The 21,739-nt window shown below is 37.4% G+C and overlaps 1 protein-coding gene across 3 annotated transcripts in view; it reads left to right on the top strand.

Annotated features, from left to right (window-relative positions):
- Positions 1-8,922, top strand: part of enox1 (ecto-NOX disulfide-thiol exchanger 1) — a 128,193-nt gene extending 119,271 nt beyond the window's left edge. For all 3 annotated transcript variants that reach the window (XM_055214890.2, XM_055214888.2, XM_073854955.1), the window contains 3 exons: positions 1,371-1,470; positions 7,329-7,414; positions 8,269-8,922. In XM_055214890.2, the coding sequence (XP_055070865.2) occupies positions 1,371-1,470; positions 7,329-7,414; positions 8,269-8,400 (318 nt within the window). In that variant the 3' untranslated portion in view covers positions 8,401-8,922. The remainder of the gene's footprint in view (positions 1-1,370; positions 1,471-7,328; positions 7,415-8,268) is intronic.
- Positions 8,923-21,739: the final 12,817 nt, after the last annotated feature.

The following is a 21,739-nucleotide window of genomic DNA, read 5'->3' as shown; positions in this document are numbered from 1 at the left end:
CGTCCGCGGGAAGACGCGCTGATTACAATCTACACACTAATGTTGTGATCAATATAATAGCATACGTTTTTTGAAGGGTTACGAATCAAAACAACTCACCCATTGCGTAAAACACAAGCAGGATCAGAATCTCGGTCTAGTTAAATGTTGTCGTGAAGCTCTCTCCATCCAGATAATGCAACACCAAATTGATCCTCCCTCGTTTTGTTCCAAACTCTTCTTGGGTTGTTTGGTTGGCCCGTACGCTTACAGGAGCTGACACAACCAGCGGCAGACGGTACAGAGATATCCATAAGTCCATAAGCAAGCGCATAGTTCCGCATTTGTCCACGACACTGGCTGCGTCCGAAACCTCAAGACTGTGAGGACTGTGAGGACTTGTGGCCTTGCTCCCTCATGAGGACATGACTTCGGCCTCGGAGGCCTGAAGGCCGCTCAGAGAAAGGCTTTCCGACGCACTTTAAAGGCAGCGTGTTTGAAATATAAACAGAGAGCGCCTTTGTGATAACTAATCACATATTTGAAAACTACAATACTAATTTCTCGCTAGAAATGAAATCAAAATGCTTAAAAAGTGAAAATATACGTTTATTTTCACTAAATTTGTGCTCCAGCCGCTTCCTTGGCCGCCATTTTATTTTTTCGAGCTCGACCAGTGTTCTCATGTGGGTTACGTCAGTAAAGGCGGTGACAAAGGGTCACATGGATATTAACGTCATTGACAGGAGACTGCACTGCCCCGTGTCAATGTTTTGAATGGAAATTTTCTCACGATTTACAAGTAGTTGAAAACATTACAGATATTGATAGTAATCAGCTGGACAAAATATATAACACTGGCCTAGTGGTTTTTGGAGATTTTACTGCAAATATCTTACAAATTGCACCTTTAAGCCCTGGTTTATTTCTTACCCTGGTCAACAGGTTCCCAGTGCATTGAGAAAAGCATACACTAGAAGTGCCCTGATATCAAGAAATTTACAAAAAGAGCAATTCAATCAAACAATCTAATTTATATGTGCAGATTTTTAATTCAGTCACCAAACTGGAAATTTGCCTAGCTCATACAGTATATGCCATTATAGTTAGTTCCCGAGGGTAGCTGAGGACATTTGCTTTGAGCCATGCTTTGATTTAACCTCTTTGTGACATTTGGCCTGCCATCTTGAGCTGCTTCTTAGAAGTGGGGCTGCTAAATGTCAATACGTATTGATTTCTTTGAATGCAACAGAGCTGTGGTGAATTTTCAGTAAAGCATTACCTACTGCACTTAAAGATAAGTTTGCATGAATGATGTCAAGCCTCTTTATCATTGTGGAGGTTACATTGCTTCCTAATGTTGTGTTTTCTCTTGGTATGCATGTATACAGGGAGTAAACGGGACTGCGGCACTCTATCACCATCGAGAGAAGAATAATGAGGCGGCCATTTGGGGTCCCTTGAGATCAGAGAAAGAGGCTCTTCTGCTGGGTAAATTATTCTAACACTGCTCGATCTATGAAACATCTTGAAGCATGTGTTGAGGGGGGTTTAACAGGAGGGCAAGCAGGTGTAGTTAATAATAGTAAGGGTTTTGATTCATCCATGTGACTCGAATCGTTTGAATCCACCCACGTTCAAAAAGATTTGTTCATATTCTTTCTGCTACTCTTTGCAATCCTTTTGACATCTTTTTGTGATATGTGCGAGTCATTGATTTGCTCACTCAACTAAGAGTTTTCATTACCAATCTTATTATCTTTTATTAAAATTTGTGTCTACAAAATCATCATAAGCGTTCTCCCCTCTAATGGCGACAAAGCACATCTTTCATTATTTCCCTTCATTTTGTCAATCATGGGCATTCATTTCATCAGGCTATTACAGATGACGACAATAATAGCCTAAATAAATTAGGACTTTTATTAATGCCCTTGTGTAATTTTAGTTGTGAATTGATATTTTTACACATTAATAAATTCCTATTCCCCCTTCCACTTCATATTGTGAACAAAATTGACCCTCTTGGCTCTGAACTAAATGAACTGGCACACCTTACAACTGAGATGACTTGTTCATTTTCATTTAGACTGTAAACATTTATCCATTTAGTGAAGGGTATTTGTTTAACTTGTTATTGTGCTATAGGCTACAGTTGTATAGGGCAGGAAAGCCACCAAAACAGTCATATTCTTTGAATACGAATGACTATGTTAGTTAAAGCCACAATATGTCAGATTTTTGTAATAAACTATCCAAAAACTACCTGCACAGTGTGATATAACTGGCACAGCCCTTTTTGAGTGGGATGGGGGGGTGTACACCTTCAAATTAATATAATTTTTGGTCTAGAAGCCTAATCTTTGTCTTCTTTTAAAGAAAACACTTTTAAATAAAAAACTGTTATAGCAGTTTACATTTATTCTAATAAATAAAAATAATGCAATAAAGTATATGTTTTATACATACAGTACATTTATAAAAAAATCAAGTGCTTCGTGCCAGAAATGCTAGAAAAAAAATAGGTTTGTGTCACACTTTTATTAGTTTTCCTAACAACGGCCAATAGGTGTCAGCGGTTTGCTGCATATTCTTGTCACAACTCAATAAATTACTGTCACTGCATTATTATTACTGCTACATCTTTCTAATGATATGTAGTTTTTTGAGATTGTTTAGGTTTAGAATAGGGTACACTCTAAAAATGTTTGGGTTATTTTTGACCCATATTGGGTAAATATTGGACTGAACACATGCTGGGTTAAAAATGACCCAATGGGTTGTTGTTGGGTTGTTGTTATGCAAACATGGGGTATAAAAACCCAGAAGTTGGGTTCAAACAACCCAGCATTGGGTCAATTTTAACCCAGCGGTGTGTTCTTTTCAATATTAACCCATTATGGGTCAAAAATAACCCAGACATTTTTAGAGTGTATTATTGCCATAGACTGTAAAAAAAGATGGACAACGCTGCCTCGCCTCCCTCCATTGTAATGAATTGAAGCTAAAAATGTCTGACCATAAGCGCCATCATGTTATGTAAAAATGTCAGTTTGGAGCCAAGGTATGCGCAGAAGGAATCGTCCGTGGAGCCAGAGGCGGAGCTGCTGTATCAAACTCCCGCCTAAAAGCCGCCGTAACTTTGCGTCTGCTCCTGCGTTGTTTAAACAAACTGCTTCGGTGTGTCGCATAGACGTCGTCATCATTTTGCTGCCCCCTCCCCGTTCTGTGATTGGCTAGGCGGGACAGTGACATTTAGCTGAATATAAATGTTTTGAGGCACAATCTTTTCATAAATGAATCAACTACTCTCCCTACATATTTTTTTATAAAACACTGTTGAAATATGTATACTCTAAGACCTTTCCAATGATATATAAATATATACATAAAAATGTACATGCAAAATATTGAAATAAACTCCGGTGTCCTGCTCATGATATCCGCGCTATCCTCGGTTTCCGGTTGTAGAGATCATGGCAACACGAGTGGACAAACGCAGAAGTTGCGGTTACGCAGCATCTAACATGCAGCGGTTGTGCCATTCAGCTAATTTATTATGAAGGCATAAAATAATGTGATCAAATGTACAGGTATAATCTATAAACATGATTAGCGATGGTGAAAACAACATCGGCCATCATGCCACTCTCCTTCATACATGTAACATCATTCAGCTTCGTCTTTGTTATTGTGTAAATACAAAATTTACATATTGTGGCTTTAACATAAGTGAATCAGCGCATTGACGTAAACACACATTTGTTCATATAAAAGATTAGATTTTCCAAAGAGTCAAACGAAAGGTTGTCCCACTCATGTTTCGAATCGATCTAATAACAATAGGCAGAAAAGGCCGAGAAGGTTGAGGGTGGATGCTGTTACAGCTCCTCAGTGCAGAGCAAGTCAACACCTTTGCCTCTCTGTCATGTTTTTGGATGATGATCCCTTAGAAGGGACTCTAGGGAGCCGGTCTTTGCCAGGCGCTGCATTGGCCCTTGCCCAGAGAAGACCACACAGCCTTGAGTGTAATCTAATGGCTGCACGACGCCGCTGCTCACGGGGAAGACACACACATATACTGCATTGGTGGACCAGGAAATGTCACGTAGACTCAGAGGCCCTCAGCCAGAACAGCAGAAAAGCCAAACTCATTTGAGCAGAACAAATTGAAGGGATGGACTGTAGAACACAAATTGTTTAAGTCTCCTGGCAGCGCTCTGACATACACAAGTCTAAAGGCCCATTTATACTAAGAACTAGAAATATAAAGATAATTATAACCATACTAGATTAGCATTCACACTAACAGACGATTACATTGAATTTTATGAGACAGACACAGAAAACAACGTTTATTATATGCAGTGTTCTATGGGTAGAATGGTCCGGATAGCTGCAGATTGTCTGTTAAAGAAAAAAACACAGGGCTCGACAATAAGGACAGTCTGATAGCCCAGGGGCCAACGTGAACGATGCTCGGGCTTGTTGACAAAACTGTCACTCCCTGATCGGGCCAGTGCTGCACCCTCATGAAAGTTTTTCATTTGCGTGTGTTTTGAGGCAATGGCAATTAAATATTTAATAAAAAAAAAACGCAAAACAAATGTCAATGCACTACTCATGCGCTGTTTGAGAAGACTTGCGTGTATACACACCTGACGCACGTGCCTGGAAAGACGCATCTTAAGACAGCACACAAATAAGTGCAAAAGATTCAGATTGCGCACAAAAAACGTCATGTTTTGGGTTCATGTTTTCTTGCACTTAAGCGGATATATTTACACAAAATTATCTTAGAGTGCCATGATTATGCTCATAAAACAGTCAGTTATAAATAAAGTAAATGCTAACCGTTTAGAAATAACAAGCATGTATTCAGTATATTGGATCTGTGTGCTTGTGTCTTAAAGAGACAGTATATACTGTATGGTAAAGACTACCGTACTTTCCGGACTATAAGCCACACCAGAGTATAAGTCGCATCGTTCAAAAATGCGTCATTAAGATGAAATAACATATATAAGTCACAGTGGACTATATGTCGCGTTTATTTAGAAAATTATTTCACAAAATCCAAGCCGAAGAACAGACATTTAATCGTTAAAGGCAAGTTATTTATCTAAACAATAGCAGACAGAACAGCAGGCTGAATATATGTCTGTACATTAAACTAATATTATCAGTTATTTAGACGATAAACCATAGCATACAGAACTTACCTGGAAGGTTGAATAGGCTTAATTAACCAAACAAGCCAAGTAGCGTGAAGTTTGCATACTTGTCATTCCACATTACTGAATCCATTGAATTATATAAATACAGAAGCAGCATATAGCGGACTCTCACGGCTATAGACGGTAATGATGTCTCTTGCCTTATAAATGTCAAAATTAATTCATACTGACTTACAAGGCCCACCTGACTATAAGACGCAGCACCGGCCAAGATTTGAAAAAAAAAACACGGCTTATAGACCGAAAAATACGGTATGCAGTATTCAGTGTTAGATCAATCTGAAAATTATTTCATTTGTGTGTTCTGTTTTTATTCTGTATTTATTTATTTCTATTTTATTACTGACCATTTACTTATTAACAATATTTGAAATTTATGAGGTTGGCTAGTTTTTGGTGTTAACATTTTTTAAGGCTACATGGGTTAAAAACAATAAAGAGCATAATCAGGTCTGTTTTATTTTAGTGCTTTTTTGCAGGGTCAGTAAAAATCGAAACCACTGGCCAGTAGAAAAAATTTGTTATCGTTGAACCCTGAAACATTATGGCTACATCTTTAGCATTGGGTATAGGTTGTTTTTTACGTGTGCGAAAACGTACCTGCACGGTCGAACGCATAGCCTTACAAAGCATAGTTTATTTTACTTTTTACTAGTAAAATAATTATTTACCTAGTTCGACGCATGCCCATTGCGACAAAATGCAAAGCCTCTCCTGGGCTACATACTACATTCTCCTGTATACATATGCGCGACGTGCATGCACGATGTGTACAATGTACGCTCAGTTACAAAAATCTGGCGGTGCGCGGACCCTCACTTATGTGTAAAAACGTAAGTATACTTCTAACTTTAATTCAGAGATGTTTTTACGTTTTTTTCATTTAAAAAAAAACATTTTTAAAGTGGCGACTCATAACTTTTGTCAGAGGAGGCACGAATGCGAAACTTTGTGTGTGGCTCGTCATGTCAAAATATGTGTTCCGTGCATCATGTGAATCTACGTGCATTGCGCGTCACGTCAAAATGTGTCTGCTGCAGACGCGTCACAAGGATTTATGATAAAAGAAACGCTCGCGTTTGCTAGATAGTCGCTTAATCTCATGCGTAATGACATGTAATCTCGTATTTTGACATTAAGAGCCACACATGACACCCTGAACACATTTTTTTTATGAGCTCAAATATTCAAATGTAATATTACTAAAAATGGCCCATCCCTAGTTATATTTATGTAAGGAATAATTGACGACGGGCCATTGAATTATAAGAAAATAATGCACACCAAGGTGGTAATGCGGCAATTCAAAGGACCGGAGTGAATTATTCCTCTTAAACCACGGTTACCACAAACATTGCTCTGGTGCCTATTTTTAAGACATTTGAAAAGTTAGGTGTGCGGTTTACAGAAAAATAATCAACACCAATAGAACATTTCTCAGCCAATCAGAATGCAGCATTAAACAGACCCGTGGTATAAGTTGTGCTATTCTCTTAGAATTCATTTCAAAATATTATAGTTATCATCCTTGGTGTAAACAAAACGTATTTCACTTACTCGTATTAGCTCGACTTAACACATATTTTTGTGTAATCATCCTGCTTTGTTTGTTAATTATTGGAGTTACTTTATATTATAATATTTTGTTTTTCTTAAATTACATTTTTAGTACGAGTTTGCTGTGTGAGTAACTACTAAGCTATTTATTTCTGAAAGGCCAGTGCAGGTTTTACATAGATTTTCAAAATAATTGTGGACATCTTGAAAACTCCCCTTTCCTCACGCTCAGAAATGTGTCTCTGAAAAGTAGGTCTTGCAGAGGGAATTGAATTAGGTTCTTTTGTAATTGGCGGTGTTGCGACATATAAATCAAGGAAATAAATATGTGCTTGGGGCCTTCAGGCAAGGCACTATATTTTCTGCTTCTGCATCAGTGCTTTACTTTCACAGGCCCTTTCCAAGTAATCAGCTTAAATGGGGGAGGGATGGTGCTTTTGCTCCAAGCGATATATATTTATGGCTGTGCATGCAGCGTCTCTCGCCTAGACTACTAGTCAGAGGCAAATGTGAGCACGTGTGTTCAGTCTAAAGCTTATGCTTTTGTCTTTACAGGAATCATATCAACCTTTCTTCACGTCCACCCGTTTGGAGCCAACATCGAATATCTGTGGTCCTACATCCAGAGACTTGATACAAAGGTAATTGAATTGATTAAATACACAATGCATGAATACAATATTTACAATGAATCTACAATAGGAGGTTTTTGACCTGTATGCTGCGTTTACACCAGCCGCGGTAGAGGCGTCAAGCACGAGTGATTTCAATGTTTAGTCAATTTGATGACGCGTTGTCAGGTCTCGCAGCCCGAATGAGGCGTTTAGCGTAGCGCGGTAGACGCGATTCCGCATCATCCGCGCATCTAGTTCGCGGGAATGGTGCAAATTGAGCGTTGCTGCGGCAAACACGCAAGTTGAAAATTTTGAACTTTGGCGTAAAAACGCACCGCGTTAACCAATCAGGAGCTTGCTGTAGTAGTGACGTGATTACGGAAAGCCAGCGGAGTCGCAAAAGCCCCCCCCATGACGCAAATTTTCGTGTGAATGTCTTAATGACTAGAATTTCACGCGCGCATGAAGCGAGTGAACTCAAATGTTCAAACGTCCAACTACGCGCTAAAAGCGAATTGCACCATTAAAGGGGTCATATTATGAGATTTTTTGTAAGATGTCAAATAAGTCTTTGGTGTCCCCAGAAGTTTTAGCTCAAAATAACCCCACCGATAATTTATTATAACACTTTGTATGTGCTAGCAAAAATGTGCTGTTTTTGGGCGTGTCCTTTAAAATGCAAATGAGCTGATGAAATGCAAACACCCATCTGCATGAATCGTGGTTTGTTGAAATTGAAACCAACGTCTCTCACTTACAAAATGAACAATATTGAAAATCAAACAGTAATTGTATGCACAAAGCAAATGCCATTGCTGACAACATTTTTAAAGTAAAGAAGCAATGATGTCACTAAGCCCGGCCCATGTGTTGTTCTTCAGATCTCGGCCAGTGAACTTGAAAGGCTAATGGTTCGTCTGCCCAACATGTTCAAGCAGGAGTTCAGCGGCGTTGGAGCGACGTTGGAGAAACGCTGGAAATTCTGTGGGTTTGAGGCTCTCAAGTCTGCGTGACTCACAGAGCCAGATCCATCGAAACTGAGGCTGCTAGACCTCTCACAGATCCAGAGTCAGTGATATGGGTCAGAGCCTCGCAGATGCAAAGAACGGAGTCTGCACCCTGTAACTGTTCTCGGATCAGACGGCACAGAAGGGAGTGAGACTCTACATGCAGAGCAGCATCAGATGTATTTACTTGAAAAAGCTCTTTCCAGACTTCTGTGCCGATTGCATAACTTATCCGTCAGCAGCGGCGTCCCAAAAGACTGGAACGATATCCAGGAATACGGCGCTACGGTTAAAAATATTGAATGTTGAATATGGCACACAGATGTGTGATAGCGGCACTCGGTGTCAGACTGTTCGTGATTGAATACATGGCCAAAGTGCTGGATAGACAACAGCTGGTGCTCTTAGGACATTCTGCTGTTCCAGGCGTCCATGTTGTATATGTTTGTGTCTTCATGCACTGTTATTATCGATCTGCTCATGTAAATTATGATTTTCTAAAAATCAATAAAAATACTTTTTCCAAAATCTGATGGTTTGTACAAATTATTAATTAAATTGAGATTGCCTGTCCTAGCCACTTCAATTAAACTGAATGTTAGCCAGTGTTGAATATGTCCTGACCTTGTTCCCAACAGCATCTCTCAATGTGTCAGAGCTGCCTGTGTGTGTTGTGTCTGACATGTGTTTTGATTTATGTCTGTGATAAACAGCTGAACTGTCTCCATGAATGTGGAGCAGAATTTCCCTAATTACCCAGAATACAACAGCCTGTTAATAATAAATGAGAAGGAAATCCTGCTCTGTGTGAATGCAATGCGTTTACCATTCACATCAGCCTATGCTGTTGAAAGACTTGTTCACCCACAATAAAAATGTATAATCTTAATTTTTAAAGATAATGTTATAGATAGATATATATTTTTGCTGTGGTCAATAACTCACAAGTGTGCTCTATCAGTACCAGGTGGAATTTTGTAAAAAATGTTAAACGACTTAAGTATAATTTCACTTTAAACATAAGGGGCCCTATTTTAACGATCGAAGCGCATTGTCTAAAGCGCACGGTGCACAGTCTAAATGGGCGTGTCCGATGCCACTTTTGCTAATTTAATGCCATGAAAAATGGTTTGTGGGCCGAGCGCACGGTCGAAAAGGGTTGTTCATATTCTGCTAATGAGTAATGTTTTGGGCGTAACGTGCAATAAACCAATGAGAGTCTTAGCTCCCATTCCCTTTAAAAACCAGTTGCGCTGGCACTATGTCTAATTCCTATTTAGATGACAGACTTTGTAAATTGAAAAACTAAGCGGAGGAAGAAGACCCCCAGCTTAAGAATAATGTTAAAAAAAATGTTGTTTTCATTTTTATGGAAATTTAAATTTTTTGGGATTAAAACCTATAAAAGATGTTTTCTTTCAGTCATAAAAGTACAAATAGCAGGCTTTTAATTGCTGTAAATTGTATTGATATCCTACATAATCATTGTAATCTCATAAAATAATTTGCAAATATGCAAGAAAAGGTTTGTACTCTAAAAATACAAACAAGAGATAAAGGATTTACAAACATGTGGAGAGCCAAAGCGTTTCAGCACTAGAACAGCACCATGGGATTTTTTAAGCATTACTTAAAATGTTTCTCATCTTACCATATCCACAGGTACAGGGTCATCATGTACAATAAATCCGTGAGGTAGCATTAAAAAACATTTAAAAACAGATGCATTTGTTTAAAGCAAAGCATTTATTTACTTACAGGCTACAGGTGAAGCAGCTCTTTGTGCCTTCTAACGTCTCATAATTAGTCCTCATTTATGTCCAAGAGACAAAATAATAATATTTTACATTCAATCCTCTAATTTTTGATATTTGAAAGCGTTTTTGTGCTGCTGCACATTCATGTATGTGATCAGCAAACCCGCGTTGTCGTCCCTTTTATAAGTGCATATTACTAACGCGCTCTTTAAATAACAAAAACATATTGCGCCATAGACTTTACACTTTAGAGCAGATTTTTGTTGGTCAATGGCGTAGTCTATTTTATTTGGCTCAAAATAGCAACGCGCCAACAATGCGCCTGAACACACCTGAACACACCTCGTTTTCAGACCAGAACCCCCATGGGCACAAAAGTGGGCGCAAATGCATTTGATATTTAAACAACGTGGCGCTAAACGTGAAAATAATAATTGCACAGGGTGGAAACTAGCAAAAGACACTTGCGTTGCACATTGCGCTGCATGCGGCGGGTGTATGATAGAGCCTAATAGTGAATTGTTACTTTCGACCCCACCTGCAGGGACGAAGGTAACACAACAAAACAATACAGAATTTTGTGTTACATTTGTTTTTAGTAAATATACATGACTATGAGCTCGTAAATATGTAACTGCAAACATATTTTGTAAGTTGTCATTGTAAAAAAATAATGAAATTACATTTTCATTTTAAATTTTTAGTTTTATCAAATGTTTCAAAAGCAACCAAGAGTACAAACTTAAATGGTTGAGAATAAAACATTTTTCAACAGTTTAAACTATATTAAAATTAAATCAAATTAGAATAATATACATTTTCAATATATACAACAGTAGCAGCGGGACAAAAGTAACAAGTGTTACTTTTGACCCGACAGGATCTCCTCACATAAACCCGATTTACTTTTATATTAAAAAAACTCAGAGAGGTCCAATTCAGGATGTGTTCGAGCACTAAATTATCTGTAGATTGATCAGTACTTTAGCACATGAAACCAGAAACACAACGCATTATAAGAACAAAATGACCGCTTTAGTAATTTACTTATAATGGTTGAAAACACCTTTCTGGATCTACACGCGAAAAACGGCGAGTAAATAACGCGATATTTGTCAACTCTGTCAGGGGTTGTGTGCCTAAGATGCTGTCGTAGTTTGGGATGCAAATGTTATCAGGGCTCAGAGAAAATGGCTTTTTTACTTTCGTCCCGCATTACTTTTGCCACGGTTCCCACCTTACTGGCTGTTTTTTCATGCAATTGCATAGAATGAATACTGAAACTCATGGGCACCACATGACAGCAACAATCAAATATCAAAAAAGTAGTCCATGTAGTATATAATGTGGACTTTCAGTGTGCCATTTGGACACGGTCGTTGTCTTAGAGGATGACTAGATTGTCCCATGGCGCCTACCGTAGCTTCACTATGTTTTTCGAAATTGAGGTAAGAAAACCACACTGGACCATTAAGGGTAATGCAAGACACCCCGTTTTGCATTGTGGATTTACTTTACAATAATTAATGTCTGACTGTACAATAACCCTTACTTGACACCTTTTAATGTTTGTTAACCAATCTGAAAAATAACAATACTTTCGTGTAATCATTTATAAGTCATCAAAACTGGTTTATTGCTGCTGTTATTATGCTGTATTTAATCATAAGAGCACGTAGGCAGAAACTGTCAGGATATTTGCATTTCCTGCCCATTTTTTTTAGAAAGAAAGATGAAACAGACTTTCTTAGAACTGCAATAAAATGTTAATAAGCTCACAGTATAAGCCACAGAGGTCAATATTCAGTTTTGAATCTTGAGCAATTTAATCCAAGTCTGAGAGGCCAATGCTCGATATTCAGTGGACTTATTTTGAACTGAAATCGGAACTGTACAGAAAACAAATAAATGAGATGAGACAGTAAGACCTCCTGGAGTATATTTAGTCTACTGTGTAAGATCAAACTGACATTTTTAAAAAAGAAATATGAGGCAGAGTTAGGCACCAAAGCCGCTATTTTCAAGCAATATGCACACACCGGGTAGTATTGCATAGTATACTGATCAGCAGTGAAATATTCAAGTCTCAGAAGAAAACCACATCTAAAAAAAAGTATATGAGAACAAAGTTGGCCAGCTGCAAAAGTGTGTGTTACACTAGTTTATATTGTCTGGAAACTATTTTGGACAATTTCAAATTTGCCAATTAATATTTGTAGAAAATAGAAAGATGTGTTTAAATATTAAATGGGTTATTCCACCAATTCGGTGCATTTTCAACTTTGAAAAATGAAAAAATAAAATAACTTGTATATGTATATGTATATGTAAGACAAGAAATTGTATTATTCCATGTTAGCAATGTTTTTTTTTTTATTACTATTAACTATTACTATTTACTCTGGAAAATTAACAGAGTAACACAACTGACGGTAACAGGTTTGACTATTTTAAGCTAATTTGCTAGCTAACAGACCAGTGGCCTCATTTATAAAACTGTGCGTAGGATACTTACTAAAAGTCTACGTATGCACAAAAGCCAAAATGGCATAAGCCAAAAAATATTAAGACTTATTAAACAAAGCAATGTCCCCTTTATAAATCACAGTTCACCTGCAAGTGTGCATATATGAATCATCCTCAGATCCCACCCTGCAAGCCCATTCTCCCATTAAGTTCGTTTTTTATAGATCACAAGCTTTGCGTGGGGAGTGGCGTACGCACGTTTTCAGCCCCGTTTTGTGCGTATCCACACTTTATAAATGAGAGCCCAGATCACAAAAGCACATGTTGCACACTTTGAAGGGATATTACTTGTGGATAACAATTATATAACATTAACTTTTTCCCCGCCATTAACGAGTTATCTTGTCAATTAAGAGAAAACATTTGCATAAAAAAGTGTTCCTGATGAGGTTTAATGTTAATCTGTAATACTGCGATTATCCACCTAATTTATAAAAAACTGAAGCAAAATTTTTTTTTACTAATTTTAAACTGTTTATTTTGATAATCGTTCTGAATCTGATCTTTAACACAATTCTTCGCAAAAATGCAATTATTTCAGCTTTTTGCAAAAAATTGTCTTTTAAGAAAAATACCCATATTTAAGAGTTTATAAGCAGAGAAAAAAATACAGATAGGATGAAAAAAAATTCCTGTTTTGTTTGTTGTTTGTTTGAAAGCAGAGGGTCTGTTCTTACATTTGATATATTTGTATGTTTATATATTTTTAGAAGAAAATTTTCAAAAAAATGGCTGGCGGGGAACAAGTTAAATAAATAAGTATTTACATGTATACTTCAAAAACGGTAACAGGGTTGACATTGCATGACCCCCCCCCCAGTCAAACTTAATAAATCATCAAAAATACAGAACAACTTACGTCTTGGCATCCTGGTTGTGAGATGATATAACTTTGGTTCTGGCAACAGGGTTGACATAAAATTGGGGGCACAGATAAAATGCTTTATATTTTATAAAAAAATAATGCATACTTAGGTAGTGTGCACACCGAAGCATTTAGGCCAGCGAACAGCAAATGTTTTTCAATTGTTTCCAATGAAAGCATGGCGCTTTTCAAAGAAAGAACAATCATAGCAAGGGACAGGCCAAAAACCTTACCCATATCAGAATAAAACCAACTTTCGTGTGATATATTGATAATACAATACACAGTATTTATATATTTTTAAATCACACATTTATTTGTTGTTATTGTATGTGTATGTTATTGTATGTCTGCTTATTTATTTCTGTGGGTTTACACCAGAGTTATTCGCCTCAAACGTGTCTTCGCCCAAGTTAAAAATATTCAACTTAAGCAAAAAATTAGCATGACACAAAGTTAAATCCTGTGAGTAATCTAGAGCGAGTAATGCGATGCCCCGCATTTGGTGTGTACGTAGCATTATGCTGCGTGCTCACCAGCCGCGGTAGAGGCGTCAAGCGCGAGTGACTTTAATGTTAAGTCAATGTGAAAACGCGTTGACTGGAGGTCTCGAGGCGCAAATTAGGCATTTAGCGTGGTAAACACGATTCTGCTTCGTTCGCATGAATTGAGCATTGCCGCAACAAACACGTGAGTTGAAAATTTTGAACTTTGGCGGAAAAAAGCGCCGCGTTAACAAATCAGGAGCTTGCTCTAGTAGTGAGGTAATTACAGGAAGCGAGCGGAATGACACAATTTTGACACCTCAAACGCGGCTGGTGTGAACCCAAGGTTAAAGACACTGATTTCATGTATTTTATGACATCGCAGGTTTTCAAAGGAATCTGTGTGGAGCAAAGGGTCCATCTCCATTTACTCACTTACTCACAAAAAAGTCCATATTTGTGCACTTCAAGTGCAACCCAATTTCATAGTATTTGTTCTTCCTACTATGATAAACTCCGAAGCTCACTTCACATCAGATTAATAACTTTTTGTATATAAAAGACATTGTGACACGGTTGACATTATTAAGACCAAAACCATTGTTATTTGTGACAGAGCTGTAGTGAAAAAAAAGATCAGTAATGATAAAAATGTATATCACACAGTTGCAATATGATGATGAGTTAATAATGACATTTTTTTTGTAAACTACAGAATGTATTTCTTTTCACCAACTGCATTTGACTGAAAATGTTGGCTGTTTTATAACTGTTTTAACTAAATAAGACAAGCACATCCCAGAAAAGTGAATTTATGAGCATTTTCTCGCTTTCTCTGAACATGCGCTGGTTACAAGGATTATTTATTTGTGTGCCTGCGCAAAAATAACACAAGGACATTTTGTTGTTTTTTAAGTTGACAGCTGTGTGGGACAGATATATTGCCTGGCCGAGATATTTTTATTGACTGAGGGAATAAGCAAAAAATATGCCTCTGCAATAATGCAGCCCACAGAAATGAGGTCGGCCAAAACAATACTTATGAATGAGACCACACTTTCCTAGACTTTTCGCTTAGTTTCCAGCGCTCGCTCATCATAGCTAATGAAAATGAACCTAATCTCATTTCACATTGAAGCAAACCTTTCCCAGGTTTTATTCCCAGGCCATTATTTTTTTCATTCATGAGGTCTGTTCTTAATATGATGGATGACACAGACGCACACAGTGGGCCGTTTCCATGCTCGGATTGAACGCCCGTCCTTCTCTCCTATTTTGGATCCTTCCCCAAAACGTTAGCCAGAGCTTGTTCTATTGTTCCCATCTGTCGCGCTTACATCACTGCATGGTGAGGAGACGGAGATGTCGTATTTGTCCTGTGGGTGCCATCAACGTGTCTGTTGTCTCTATATTAATGAAACCCAGGTGACGGGTCATAAGCAGATCCCCACCCTGATTGGTCATCTTACTCTGAACTAGCCTGGGTGCCAGCCCATCTTAGCCCCGCCCACAAGATTTTGTAAACGGGAAGATGGGTCTGGGGTTTCTCCGTTGAGGAGCTACTATTTTAGAACAAATGCTGGTCGAACCAATCAAATTGTCAGGGCGGGCTTTATAAGATGATGGACAGATAATCAACAGTAACGTAATGAACCACGTCACCAAAGAGCGCGTGTGTTGAATGGCTGCCGCTGTAGAGTTCAGATGTGTGGATTCTGACATTGAGTCTGTTCTAAAATATATCGACAGAGCATTGATTTTAAAAGAGGAACAGAGAAACGCGAGCAGGGCATTTGTTGATGTCCTATTCGGCAAAAGTTGGTCGCAACTGAAATGGCTAACGTTATCACGGCGATGCAACTCAGCGTGCACGACGAGATGGATATAATTAGCGGTCGTTGCCAGCTTCTTTTCGGAAGCCCGGAATCGTGGTTGCTGTAAGTGGAGGGACATGTTAGGCTCCAATATTTTTAAGCAAACGTAATGGGTATCGTCGTGGATGAAGTTCACCTAACGTACAAATGGTAAGAGATAGTCTTACTCTATGACTTAGTAAATACTTCATGTTGTGATATAAACGAAATGTTGTAAACATAATAGGTGTTGATGTACATTCGCTAACTCAGTATAATCACAATGTTGTGTCATAGCGAAATAACTAGCAGTTCGGTCAGGCTGCAAAGACGTAATTTCAACATACGTTACACACTCGGTTGCTCTGATTGGTCGTAGGTCTATCCAATTGAGTGCAGAGGCATTTTTCGGTTGAGACACGCCTCATAATTATAGCTCAATGGAGCGGTATCAGACTCAAATTCTGACTAGAATTGAGTATGGCAACGTCAGGCTAACTCTGAACTACTGCACTGCACTGCTGGAGCCCAAACAGCTTCCCAACTGTAAATTTTCTAGAAAGTCACGTAAAGAAAGAAAAGCATTCCAACCGCCAACCATCTGCAAATTTTTGCATTAACATGAGTGATTTACCATGGAAATGTTTTTTAGCTGAAGAAAACGCACTGCTGGAGCTCTCTGATGAAGCCTACAAGAAATTGCTTGGTTTGTAAATGAGCTTTATTGACGCAGTCTATAAATAAACTGAGTAGGAGTGGGAATACAGCGAGTAGATGTGTGGATTTCTTTTAATGAAGCTGCTCGACAGCTGTAATTAGCTTCGGCCTTTATGCGCTTTGTTTATAATGATTAGAAATTCAACATTAAAATCATTTACATCCTTCCAAATGTCACGCAAATTTCTCCTCGGCAGCTGTGTGAATGATTCGAGTGCCAGCTAGATTTCATTTGGTATGAAAATCATTTCCACGCGCTGAAATGATCAAATAAAACATTACGACATTTGTGGCGACGTTGGTGCGTGGCATCTTTCATCATTTGGAAGGTGATCTTATTGAAGCACCCCAGTGGAGAATATTGCAGCATCTCGGCATGTTACTGATGAGACTCATAAGGATTGAGAATGTTGTATTGCAAATTACTGTACTGTATGTAACTGTGTACTGCTGTTTTTTATACTTTTGGTAACTGTATGTTACCAATTTAGAAAACGCGTAAATTTCTAACTCTCCTCACGTCTTCCGGTCTACTTTTCACAGATCATTTGAGTTTTTGGAAAACAGCAATGTATCTGGCAGAACAAAGCTGGATGTGCAGGTTACAAAAGTTTGCTGGCTCCAGCAGATCTGTTTGGATCAATACACAAAGCTTGTATGCGTCTTATTTATTCCGACGCCATGTTGACTCCAAAACAAGGACAATTTATGATTTCTGAGGTTCTGCGGAAATTTGAAAAACGATGTATTTTTTTGTGTTTTGATGGCTGAATGACCAGCACCCCGATACAAAACAATATGTTTTATGTAGGGGTGCACTGATATATCGGCCGATAATGCTTGCTATGCCTTTCAATGAAATACGTCGCTACATCCAAAAGTCAGAGGGCGCTCTCGTGCAAAAACTTAATATGCGCTGCAGACGAAGAACCATACATGCGCAGCTCCAGGAAATGTCTTAAAGCTGCTCTATGCATTTTCAGCTTTTTTGTCAAACAGCGACCCCTAGAGTCGCTGGAGAATACTTGCAACTGTCGTAAATTCCCACTCTAGTACACATTCGAAGATAATGACCAGGTAATGTTTCACAATTTCATACAAATATTAGGCTACTGCATAGTCTACTAAACTACAGATGATGGTAATAGGATAATAAGAAGTTTATTCCAAGTGTAGAGTAGGCATATAATAATAAAGGAGCCTACCGTGTTTGCTGGCTTATAACGTTTTTACATGATTGCAGCTAAATCACAAGTAAACATGTTTACTGTATCATTTCATTTGTGTTCTTTCATTGTAATGTAAACACTACAAAATGCCATGACAAAGTTAATTGTGTACATTGCATTATTTCATAATGTTGTTCGTTATAATGTCACTATACATGATTATTGCTATTTATCATAATAGTTTGCAAATTGTGCATTTTTACACTATTTACAACCTCTAGGCTTAGATAATTATGTGAGATATTGACAACTGTTGTCATGATAATCGCATGAGATACTACAAGCAAGCGCAACAACATACAACATAGACCGCAAACAAGTTTACAAATAAGAGATTTACTTACTAGTCCATCAACAAGATCGCCAGATCAGCATCCCTCCAGTGCCGTCTTTTAGCTCACGCCAACGAGTAAAAACCTGACGAGTGGGACTCTTGTCCGGTTCCTAACGCGGTCAGATTCTCTTTTCCTTCTCTCTTCCAAACGCGCTTTCTTAACTTTTAAATCGTTTAGCCTCACGTCTCAAATTTGCGCGTGCAGTTGTTGTTATAGGCTTGATCGACTTCATGCAGCGCTGCAAGAACCGACAGCCGGATGACTTCAAAGTGCCGTCTCGGATCATTCTCGCGGTACTTTGACGTCATCCGGCGGTCGATTCTTGCAGCGCCGCACGAAGTCGAACAAGCCTAACGTGTGTGACGTCGTTGCCATAAAGCAAGTCGTGATTCTCGCGAGATTTGTCAGGGGCGGTTCTCTCAAGCTTGCATTGCTGGTTTTGCTAGCAGCGTCCTCCCCGAGCTTTGACAGGAGGATGATTCGACTTACTTTGACTTTGTTTACCACCCAAATAACTTTGAAGCTGTTATACTAAGGTAAAATAACTGCATAGTATGTCTTTAAGGATATTTATATTGCGGTTCTTCAAACCTTTTCAGGTATTTTCATGATAATAAAGAATATGTATAATGATTATGTTTGACGAGTGATGCTTTTTCAAATGCATGTTATAAATGACTCTAACTAACAGTGATTTCAGATCGATATAACGACTTACTGATCAAAAGCCGTAGTACATGAAATAGCTGTGAATAATATCGGCTGTGGGATTCAGAAGAGTCATCGGCCATGTATTATTAGTGAATATCGGCATTGATCGGTGCATCCCTAGTTTAAAGCGCACACTCTGGATGTCCATCCCTCACACCCTCGGTTTGAAATTAACACGGCGGCGGACTGAATAAGGCGTAAAAATTTATAATAACCTTGTGAACAGTAGATTTAATACATAAGACAGACGGAAACATTCAATAGTGTTCTGGTTAATGTGAGCAGTTGATGTGAATGGATCTGCTTTGTTCTTTTTGGTTTCTAGGGCATTGCTACAGAGCTTGAAATGTGCTTGAGATGATTATGCAACATACATTAGCAAAAAAAGCTATATTGCACAATGTAGGGAAAACATCAATATTTCCCAAACATTGAAAATTCAAGAACCCAGAGGTCACTCGGTCATTACTGTAACTGAAAACATATGGATGCATGCAGAAATGACATCTTTTCCATCAGATGAATGGAAAAAATGTTCCCGATAACAGGAAGAGAATAAAAGCATCAAAGAGTCATTGAATAATATGGCTGGCAGCTGTGAGGTGTCATAAAAGTTCTAAATTGCATAAAGTTAGCTCAAGCACACCTCGATTGTCGGGACTTCTGTGCTAGTTTTGACTTCTTGCAGGATCACATTTCAAATTTGTATAATTATTGCATCCATACACATAATCTTTTAAGTTTACTGAACTTAAAACTGTAAATTCAGAATGTTTTGAGGAATACCCATAATCCTCTGCCCCTCAAAATGTAACTTTTTTATTATAACGCTTTATTAAAGAATAAGAACAGACAGGACATCTAAATAGTTGTTAATTAAAAAGTAATTGTGGTTTAAGCTCTTTAGCTATACTAATGTTTTTTTTGTTGTAAATTATAGTTGTGAAGTTACCATTTAGGTAATCAGTGTTTGCTTTGATAACATGGACCCTTTTAAAGACATTGTATTTCTTTCCACAATTATAAATGTGCATTTCAGCAATGCAGTTTCATGTGTATTTTTGTGGAAAAGCAAGTTTATTCAATGATTGACAGAGCCGGTCATGAATTTATTGCATTCTCTGAGTTATAATAGTGTTTGAAGAGTTGGGTTCCAGAGGTAACTCAGTTTATAAATGTTTTTTGTCCAAACATGTTTATTATTATGTTATCAGGTTTTTATTGTGCTACTTAGCTGTATTTTTTTAGTTATGAAGGTTTAAATGAAAACAAACAACTGCAGTTTGATTGATATTAGTTGGAATGCACAATAAAAAAATTGATTTTTGAAAAATAAAAAAATTAAATCTCGTTTTGGAACCAAACTCTTCATTTAATACGCTATACGAACACCAAAGTAAATGAATTTAACAATTTAAGTTCAGTCAACATAGGCACTACATTAAGTGAACTTAAATATATAACTATTGGTGGACATCGGACATTGAACTCTTGTTCCTCTTAGAATAGACTTATTCTTGTTAGTTGGTTTAACTTTAAGCAATAGGTTTAGTGGACTTTTATATATTATTTGGCAAAACCTTAACCACGAAAGTTGAATAAACTTAAAAAGCTTTGCAGCCAGTTGCTTTATTATTTTAAGTTTACTCAACTTTTTATTTTTTACAAGACTTAATCGTAATAATAACAACTCAAAAAAGTTGATACTTAAAAATATGTTACTGTCTAAAGGTACACCATGAGGTTTTGGCTAGTTCAAATTAAGGTAAGTGGTTGCAATCAATTTATTTAAGCTACATTTAAACAAAAGTTTTTTGTTATGTTTTTCTATTTTTTTTAAATGTAGCTTAAATAAATTGATTGCAACCACTTACCTTAAAAAATTGAGTAAACTGAATTATTTTTTTCAGTCAACTTGTCACATTCCTCAAATCAGTGCATGACATATGGTTATATTAAAGGGATAGTTCAAGGAACAGTATGTAAGAAATGTATATCAATAAATCATAAAATGGCCCTGATATGTCACTAGACATTAAGAAATCATTTTCATTTTAAATACTTATATCACTGATAACAGTGGTTTGGCCAGGATATTCTCATTTAAAAAGTGGAGTTGCAGCCCTCAACTGATGTTTATGTTGTCATGTTGTGTATTGGCCACCAGTTGTGTGATTGCAGTACCAGTTTTAGCCACAAGTTTTGTTATTGCAATACCAGTTTTGGCCACCATCCTACATACTGTTTCTTTCACTTTTAAATGAAATTCTGAAATTTACTTATCCTCATGTTGTTTAAACCTGTATGAATTTCTGATGAACACAAAAGAAGATATTTTGAGTAATGATGGTAGACACGCAGCATATAGTGTCCATTGACTTCCATAGGAATTATATTCCATCTTTTTGATGGAATTTAATGGATGCCATCAACTGTGTGCTTTGCATTATTTTTCAAAATATTTTCTTCATCATTTATCACAATACTTCCAAAATATTTTTTTCTTACTATGGAAGAAAATGGTCACTATCTGTTGTGTGTTTACCATCATTTCTCAAAATATCTTCTTTTGTTTCTTTCTTTTGAAATTCATACAGGTTTAAAACAACATGGAATGAGTAAATGATGACAGATTTTTTTAGGTGAACTATCCCTTTAAAGCTAAACAGTGAATTAAAGACAACCAAAAAACGACGTGTACAATTAAATGCACACTATTTGTTGGTTAACAAAGTAGGTTACCTGGTTGCCTTAAAATTTTAAGTCAATTCAACTGAGTTACCTTAGTAGCTTATATTAGTTACCTATTTTTTTTATTTGTTAACTAATATTTTAAGTTGAATTAACATTGAAACTAACATGTAACA

The sequence above is a fragment of the Misgurnus anguillicaudatus genome, chromosome 17, assembly GCF_027580225.2.
Source record: "Misgurnus anguillicaudatus chromosome 17, ASM2758022v2, whole genome shotgun sequence".
NCBI classification, from domain to species: Eukaryota; Metazoa; Chordata; class Actinopteri; order Cypriniformes; family Cobitidae; genus Misgurnus; species Misgurnus anguillicaudatus.
Note: the sequence above shows the minus strand (reverse complement) of the source record. Positions and strands in the feature narration are given on the sequence as shown.